Source organism: Epinephelus lanceolatus, chromosome 16 (genome assembly GCF_041903045.1).
Source record: "Epinephelus lanceolatus isolate andai-2023 chromosome 16, ASM4190304v1, whole genome shotgun sequence".
In the NCBI taxonomy this organism is placed as follows: domain Eukaryota; kingdom Metazoa; phylum Chordata; class Actinopteri; order Perciformes; family Serranidae; genus Epinephelus; species Epinephelus lanceolatus.
Window position 1 is genome coordinate 43,847,507 of NC_135749.1, and position 9,435 is coordinate 43,856,941.

Below are 9,435 nucleotides of genomic sequence, written 5' to 3' on the forward strand. Positions count from 1 at the left end.
GAAAACTTGGTTGCGATCTACCATGACTCAAAAAAGACTCAATGGCATTGCTGTGTGCCACATTCACCAAGAGAGGCTTGACAGACTGGACAGACAAGAAATTGCCCAGCAGTATGTTCAGGGTAATGAAAGGAAGATAGATGTTTTTGGGTCCTTTTGAGTCTGCTTCTAAGCAGTAAATTTGTTTGGCTGCACAATAAGTTATTCCTAAAAATACTACTTCTGTCATTTAAAATGTGAAGAACAATATACATACCTATTTTTATTTATGTAAATATGATGTTTTTTACACTACAACTCATACAAAAATGTTTAAATAAAACATTTTTCATAAGGCATGACATTTTGGTGGGTGATTCCATTGGGTGGGTGATTGGTGGCATTCCAGACAAATAACAGTTCCATCATATATGGCTAGTGTTGATCAGGTAGTCCTTTGTTTAACAATGTTCATTATTGTTTATCTGTAAAATACTGATTTGGCAAGGAGTAAAGTGACTGGTTCGTGGTTATGGTGGATCAACGCAATGGGTTGTTGGTCAGAACAATACACAAAGAGAGAGGATCCAGTTCATGTTCATTTATTGTTTAAGCTGGTTGAGTTCTGATGAAAAAGGAGGAATTGAAAAAAACAGCTAAATATTAATCCACACAACTCAAACATAAGGATCAATTAACAAATAAACAGAAGAGATTTAATCTAAACAAAACACCGCTCAACTTAGTAAGAGGTAGAACTTAGTGTGTGTGTATATATATATAATTGATTTAACTATTACATATACTAATAGTGTGTGGAATAAAAGCAATAACTCACATCAAATACCCAGCTCAAACTATTGGGGATGAGTGAGGATGAGGCCAGCCAGCTCCTTTGTTCTCAGGCAGGGAAAAGGATTCACACAGGTGAGCTGGCTGCCTAAATAGACTCCAGGGCTCCACCCTCCATTGATGTGAGGGTCATCAACTTCGAAGAAGAAGGAGCCAAAGCAATCCATCCCCGTGGACCAGAAGGGAGGCTTGAAAAGCCGCAGGTGAGATGGTGGCAAGTCAGCCATCTGAGGAATCAGGGTTTTCGCTTTCCATTTCTTACAGTCATACATGAATGTTGATGTTTCCTTATTGCTTGTCTCCCTCGCAAGATCCAATAGTTCCTCCTTAGGCTGGCAAAAACTCTCTCTGGGTGATAGCTGTGTGATATATTATTTTGGATCCAAGACCACAGGGTGCATATTGCTATAGTCCAGATCCTCACTCTTGCGCAGCCGACCTCCCTCTCTGATTAGGTTTGTGGTATGATCAAACTCAGGGACCAAGTTATTCAGGGGACTTTGCTTTGAAATGGGTTTGTTAGCCTGTAACAGAGCATATTCTTCTGGGAAACTCCCGTTGTGCATGCTGGAGGAGGAGAGTTTCCACATAGGATCTCTCAGGGGGCTGAGAATTTGCAGCCAAGGATGAAGAGACGTGTTGAGAGGTGCCAACCACCGAATCCTCCCAGCACTGGAACTGCAGTAGGTTTGGGGGAACATTAACTGGCAGTACATGCGCTGTACCACAAAAGGCAGACTTCCTCAACTCTGTGGCTGCATCAGTAGACGGTGAGGAGGGATTTAAGGGCCACTGATGAGGAGGTAAGTACAGGAAAGGAGGGCCCTGATTCCATCGCATATCTTGTACTGGCAGGACTCTAATTGCAGCCAGGTTAGAACGGTAGTGGAGTCTGTCCACATCACTAGACGGTGGAGAGGGGGAGTCAACTCTGTTTTCAACATCCTTGCTAATTGGGCTCCAGTGAGAGAAGCACACAGTTCTCGGCAGGGTATAGTGATCTGCTGTCTTGGTGCCACTCTTGAACGTGCCATGACAAAAGAGACATGAACCTGTCAATTAGAGTCCACTGTCCTCAAATATGCAACAGAGCCATATACTGCTTCAGAGGCATCACAGAACACATGCAATTCTCTGCTCATTGAAGGATCTTGGTCCTCTGTGAGTCCATAACATCTTGGGAGTCTAATCTTGGCCAAGTGTGGAAGCTCATCCTCCCATACCGTCCAGGCCTTCACAAAAGCATCAGGAAGGCCGGGGTCATCCCAGTCCAGCTCCTTAAACCACAGTTTCTGTAAAAGAACTTTTGCTCGGGTGGTAAATGGGATGATGAACCCCAGGGGATCATATTGCATGGCCAATATCCAGTACACATTGCAAAGGGTAAGAGGGTGATAATTAACTGGTCTGTGTTTGTATCCCAAGATGTCCGAAGAGCAATGCCACATTAAACTCCATGCTCCTTCCCATGGGTCAGTGCGGTCTTGGATGAGCCACATTTCACTGTTCTCTGATCGAGCCTCTTCGGGAAGGTGCTGAACTACTGAAGAGAGGTTACTGATCCATTGTCGGATCTCAAAGCCACCAGAGGCGAGCCATGCCTGGAGGCGGTCAAGGAGACTTCTAGCCTGCTCTTCAGTGGGAAAACTCTGCAGACAATTGTCCAAATAGAAGGACTGCAGAACCGATGTTTCGATGTCTTCCTCTCCCCCATCCTTCACATGTCGCTGAAGAGCATATGTGGCACAAAAAGGACTACATGTGGTCCTGAATGGCAGGACCTGCCACTCCTAAGCCTCCACTGGTTCCTCACGTCGCATATCCCTTCATATGAAACGGAGAAATGGTCTGTCCTCAGCCAGCAATCTGACCTGGTGAAACATGCCTTTAATATCACTAGAGATGGCAACAGAATGCTGACGGAAGCGCAGCAGAACACCCCTCAAGGAAGGGCCCAGAACTGGGGTTGCACTTTGGGCAGTGTTTCTTTAAATCACATTCAGGGCTCTGTGTTCACAAGCACATTTCCAGCAACGTCCTTTCTCTTGGATCCACCTCTTGACAGCATCCCTTGACAACTGACGAAAATCGGGACAGACACTTATATGATGGCCAAGGACACCACAATAAGGGCATGTCTGGCTACGATGTGCAGCAGTCTCAGTTGAATGTTGCTGAGCTTTGCTTTGAGGATGACGACTGGTTCCATGAAGTATAGTAGCCACTGGATTACTAGGCTTTGAGTAGCTGGACAGGGAAAAGGATTCACACAGGTGAGCTGGCTGCCTAAATAGACTCCAGGACTCCGCCCTCCATTGATGTGAGGGGGAAGGAGGTGGGGATTTTCAACATTATGCATGATTTCAAATAAAAATTCTCCAATGGCTTTTGAGTGCAAACCATTGGCCCATAAGTTATTACGAAAGTAAGTACTTGAGCGCTAGTTAAAGTCCAAATTACACAAAAATAACTCCTTGAGTTGAAATAATTTGCTGACAGCTTGGTCCCCCCAGTTCAAAAATCCCATCTGCGCCCCTGCTTATTGGTAATGCTTGCAGGCAAAAGTCCCTTAAGCACTTTCACATAAAGTCTTAGGTGGGAGGAGGATGACACTTTAGCAGAAGAAGCATGACTACAAAATTATAAGGGACTAATACTGAGTTGGTGGGTCCATACAAAGATATTGGTCAGACCCAACATTGCAGTATACACCCAACATGTCTTTATTACACCCTAATTCCCACAGGTTTTTTCCACAAAAGAGGCTAATATGGAGATGTTGGGTTGAGACTGCAGATTCAACATAGCAGGATAGACCCTAGTTGCTGGTAATGTTGCTGCTCAAAGAATTTTTTCCTTTAATTAACTCATCTCTACTAGATATGATCAACCTGTCTCTATGAACAGGATATGTACCACAGTCCTTTAAAGGAGCCATAATTAAACTACTTCTTAAAAAGCCTACTCTTGATCCAGAGGTTTTAGCAAACTATAGACCTATATCTAACCTTTCTTTTCTCTCTAAGATCCTTGAGGAAGCAGCAGCCAACCAGTTATGTGACTTCCTTTGAAACAACAGCCTATACAAGGATTTTCAGTCAGGTTTTGGAGCACATCATAGCACAGAGACAGCACTGGTGAAAGTCACAAATGATCTCTTGGTTGCCTCAGACAAAGGACTTGCCTCTGTTCTGGTCTTGTTAGATCTTAGTGCTGCATTTGATACCATTGACCATCACATCTTCTTACACACATCTTGAGACAGGAACACTTAATTGTCATTAAACTGCTTTCAGTCTTATGTCATGACCAAGAAAGCTGGTTGAATTTAGTTGTCTTGTAGTTCCTGTTTTATTTTGAAATTTCTCTCCTCTCATTTCAGGTAACTTGCCCCTTCCCCTTGTGTTTTCCGCCAGTCTGATTGTCTTCCCCGCCCTGATTGTTTCCACCTGTTCCCTCTCACCTTGTGTATTTATGGTCTGTGTCTCCCTTTGTCTGTGCCAGTTCGTCTTCCGATGCCACAAGGAACCAGCTCCACGCCTTCGCCTTGATTCCACAGTAATTGTTTCACACCCCTACCTTGTCAGGTTTTTTGTATCTTTTTTTGTTACTTTGTCAAGTCAGTGTTTTAGTTCGTTGCTTTTTCCCTCGCAAGAGTGTTTTTTTGTTTACTTGCAGAAGTTGTGTTTTGTCCTCCGTGTGAATGATTTTTCGTTGAACATCGATAATAAAAGACTTGTTTGATTTTCCCATTTGACTCCCGAGGTGTGCATTTGGGTTCAGGTCCTAGTTCAGTTCTGACATCTTACTTATCTGACCAATTTCAGTTTGTACATGTTAATGATGTCTCTCAAGGTTCTGTGCTTGGACTAATATTATTCACCTTATATATGCTCCCTCCAGGAAATGTTATCAGGGAACACTCCATAAATTTTCATTGCTATGCAGACGACACCCAATTACACTTATCAATGAAACCAGATGAAACCAATCACTTACTTAAACTCCAAGCGTGTCTCAAGGACATAAAGACCTGGATGACCTGCATTTTCCTGCTTTTAAACTCAGATAAAACTGAAATTATAGTTCTTGGCCCTAAAGACTTTAGAGGTGCACTATCTAATGATACAACAAGTTTGGATGGCGTTAATTTAGCCTCCAGCAACAGCATCAGGAATTTGGGGGGTATCTTTGATCAAGACATATCCTTCAACTCCCACATAAAACAAACTTCAAGGACTGCCTTTTTTCACCTACATAATATGACTAAAATCAGGCCGATCCTGTCTCTAAAAGACGCAGATAAACTAGTCCATGCATTTGTTACCTCCAGGCTGGACTATTGCAATTCCTTACTATCAGGCTGCCCTAATGAGTCTGTACAGAGTCTCCAGCTGATCCAGACTGCTGCAGCACGTGTACTGACAGGAACTAGGAAAAGAGATCATATTACTCCTGTTCTGGCTTCTCTACACTGGCTTCCACAGAGTCCTTGTGCTTTCTTGTCCTGCAGGTTTCAATGGATCATGGCTGCGTTTGGGCATTTCTGTCCGTCCTGGGAGAGGGATCCCTCCTCTGCGGCTCTTCCTGAGGTTTCTTCCACCTTTTTTTTCCCTGTTAAAAGGGTTTTTGGGGGACAAGTTTTTCCTCACTCGAACCGAGGGTCTAAGCAGAAGGTGTCATCTCTGTACAGATTGTAAAGCCCTCCGAGGCAAACTGTGTTTTGTGAATTTGGGCTATACAAATTAAATTTGATTTGATTTGATTTGATTTAATGTACCCTATACAAGGGAAATTAGGGATGTTGCTTGTCAGACCCAGCATCCCCCCAATTTACCATTTATTGCAAAAACACCCAACTTGTGCCTTTGAGACCCTTTATTTATTAAAAATACAGCGTTGGCTAGAGAATGACTGAGACCTGTTTGGCCAAATACGGGTGTATGGAGAAACAGCCATGACCCCTTTGTCTCACACAACAGGAAGTGACTTAAATGTGACTCCAGCATTCATGAGATTGTTGAAGACCACTTTCTCAGTATCTAAAGGCTAAAACACCCAACTTTTACCTTTGAGACCCTTTATTAAAAATACAAAGTTGGCTAAAAAATGACTGAGACTTCTTTGTCCAAATATGGGTGTATGGAGATACAGTCATGACCCCTTTGTCTCACACAATAGGACGTAACTTAAGTATGACTCCAGTATTCATGAGCCAATCAGTGCAGTCATTAACTTTTCAGCCAATCAGAGCAAAAGTTCAGGAAGAATCATGGACAGAGGTGTTGCAGCAACCAGCAATTGTGTGAAATCCAAAAATACTGACATGTTGGATATCTGTGCAGTCTGGGCAATGAATGCCTGCTCATTGTTTTTGTTGTACTTTATTAGCATTCATTAGCATGGTTTTAGATAGCTTAAATAACATTTTACAGCCTGTTACATGCATTTAAATATATCCCAGGCTCCCTTTAAACAGGCTGGTTGTTTTCATCAGCTGATTTTTCCCTTACAGACCACAGCATGCTTTTGCTCACACTGGAAACCTTCAATGAGTTTCAAAGGTATTAGAACAGCAGGAATTACTTTTGCAGATTTTACTGGTGTGAACAATTTAAAAATGTAACTAAGTGTATTTTTTATTTTTTTGTCACAGGAAGAGAACATATACAATTTGTAAAACAAAAAACAAAACAAAAAAGAGTATCATTTTAGTGGGCCAATGGGTTACAAAAGTCAGGGTTCAGTTGAGATTATGTGTCATGTCCAATTAAGGAAACACAATGGAGCAGGACCCAAATGCAAGAATAAAAATAATACTTAAATACATTTATTAAAAAAAACATCAAAACGACCAAATCATGACATTATGGATCGATAGATAGCCAGAGAGTTGTGCAACCTAATTGCATGGGGGACAAAAGACTTCCCCAGTCTGTCTGTGGAGCACCTCTGGGACAGCAGTCTATCACTGAAGTGCAGTGGGTGGTTGGTGCTGTCCAGTGTTGACCTGAATCTGGACAATGTTCTCTGCTCTGTCACTGCCTCCAAAGTGTTCAGCTTTCAAATTCATTGTTTGCGTAAGATAAACACAAAAAAAAGAAACTACATTTACTAATTTATCCAGAAATGTGGAAAATATTATTTTGTAAAATAAAAACAGCATAAATTTCGATTGTGAGGTTTACGCTGCTATGGGCCGTGTGGTGTAGTGGTGCTGTCTCTGGTGCTGGGACCTCGAAGCGGGCAAAGAAGATGTTCAGCTCCTATTCCAGCGCGGGGTGACCTTCAGCAGCTCCGAGGTTGGTCCTGTAGTTGGGTCAGATGCTGAACTCCCTGCCACACCTGCCTGCTGTGGTTACTGCTCAGGTGGTCCTCTATCCTCCTCCTGTAGTCTGCCTTGGCCTCTCTGATGCCCCTCTTCAGGTTGAGGATAGAGGACCACCTGCCTGCTGTGGTTACTGCTCAGGTGGTCCTCTATCCTCCTCCTGTAGTCTGCCTTGGCCTCTCTGATGCCCCTCTTCAGGTTGGCTCGGGCTGTGCTGCAGAGGTCTTTGTTGCCGGACCTCCATGCGGTGTTCCTCTCTTTTAGCACCGTCATCCGGGGCTTCTGGTTGGGATAGACACAGATGTGTTTGTCCACTGTGACAGTGTCTGTGCAGTTCTTAATGTCGCACAGAACACTGTGTGTGAACACCTCCAGGTCCTGGTGTTCAAAGACCCCCCAGTTGGTCCTCTCAAAGCAGTCCTGCAGCTGCTGGGAGGCACCCTCTGGCCATGTGGCAACAGTCTTTGTGATGGCGGGAGCAGTTTTCCTGAGGGGGCATATGCGGGGAATAAAAGCAAGGACAAGTGGTCGGACTGGCCCAGGTGTGGTAGTGCTCTGGCCCTGTAGCCCAGTTTGATGTTAGAGTATACCTTGTCCAGGGTGTTATCTCCCCATGACTACAAAATTATAAGGCACTAAGGCAGAGTTTGTGGGTCCATACAGAGATATTGGTCAAACCCAACATTGCACTATAAACCCAAAAACTCCACATTAGCTCCTTTATCACAAGTGGATTATACAGACTTGATGGGTCTTTACTGAGATGTTGGGTCAGATCCAACATTGCAGTATAGACCCAACATGTCTTTGTTAGACCCTATTTCCCAAAGGGTTTTTCCACAAAAGGGACTAATATGGAGATGTTGGGTTTATCCTGCAGATCCAACAGAGCACTATAGACCATACTTGCTGGTATTGTGCCCTATACAAGGGAAATTAGGGATGTTGGTTGTTAGACCCAACATCCCCACATTTCATTGCAAAAACACCCAACTTGTATACCTTTGAGATCCTTTATTTATTAAAAATACTGAGTTGGCTAGAGAAGGACTGAGACCCGTTAGGCCAAATATGGGTGTATGGAGATACAGCCATGACCCCTTTGTCTCACACAACAGGAAGTGACCTAAATGTGACTCCAGCATTCATGAGATTGTTGAAGACCACTTTCTCAGTATCTAAAGGCTAAAACACCCAACTTTTACCTTTGAGACCCTTTATTAAAAATACAAAGTTGGCTAGAGAATGACTGAGACCTGTTTGGCCAAATGTGGGTGTATGGAGATACAGTCATGACCCCTTTGTTTTGCTGATCTGTTCTGTACCCGCGCCACTCATTACATGTCTGTCCATCCTGGGAGAGGGATCCCTCCTCTGTGGCTCTTCCTGAGGTTTCTTCCACCTTTTTTCCCCTGCTAAAAGGGTTTTATGGGGGCAAGTTTTTCCTCACTTGAACCGAGGGTGTAAGGACAGAAGGCGTCGTCTCTGTACAAATTGTAAAGCCCTCCAAGGCAAACTGTGGTTTGTGAATGTGGGCTACACAAATACAATTTGATTGATTGATTATTGAAGGCCACTTTCTCAGTATCTAAAGGCTGGGAGGACATCCCACATAGGTCAAAGAAGGCTTTCTGGATGCACTGCAAGCGTATCAGAGAGAGAGCAAGTAGGTGATTCTCCCTACCCCATAGTTCCCTTTTGGAGCTTGTGTTTTAGTTCTGTTTTTTTTTTTCCTTTTCTGCATCCACACGAACACACGCACACCTACATTCACAGACACTTACCCAAGTAAGATGAAAGGTTGGATTCCATCTAGATTGTCTCTCTGTCACTTGTCACATTTTGTCTCAAAGTCCATCAAAACAGCCGACCTATATATGCAGGCTAAAGTGAGCCGTTATTCAGAGCAGTTCATATTGGCTTCGACACTCTCTCAGGCAATCTAGATGCTTGATTTGATGCTGTACTTCTTGTAATAAACCTTTCTATATATAAGTAAGATGGTGTCAGCGGAGACTTCTTCATCATCTTCACATCATCGCTATTTAATAAACAACAGTGCCAAGTGTGGTACCTGTCTTGGCTGTTTGGATTCAACTCTCAAACAGGCATGATAGGTATCTAGACTTAGAACACTGGTAGGTGGGATAAGTGTACTTGGAGTGTAGGTGCTGGGTCCATCCCTCATGCAGCTCCATAATCCTGGTCCCAGATGGAATGATGGAACTGCTTGCGTCACCAGCAGGGATGGACAACCCAGGTAAGCTTCAACCTTA

At 43.5% G+C, this 9,435-nt stretch overlaps 1 protein-coding gene across 1 annotated transcript in view; it reads left to right on the forward strand.

Annotated features, from left to right (window-relative positions):
- LOC117263494 (uncharacterized) overlaps window positions 1-9,158 on the forward strand; it is a 68,395-nt gene extending 59,237 nt beyond the window's left edge. The window contains exon 3 of the mRNA XM_078176144.1: window positions 4,214-9,158. Within this exon, the coding sequence (XP_078032270.1) occupies window positions 4,214-4,575 (362 nt within the window). The 3' untranslated portion in view covers window positions 4,576-9,158. The remainder of the gene's footprint in view (window positions 1-4,213) is intronic.
- The last annotated feature ends 277 nt before the right edge of the window (window positions 9,159-9,435 follow it).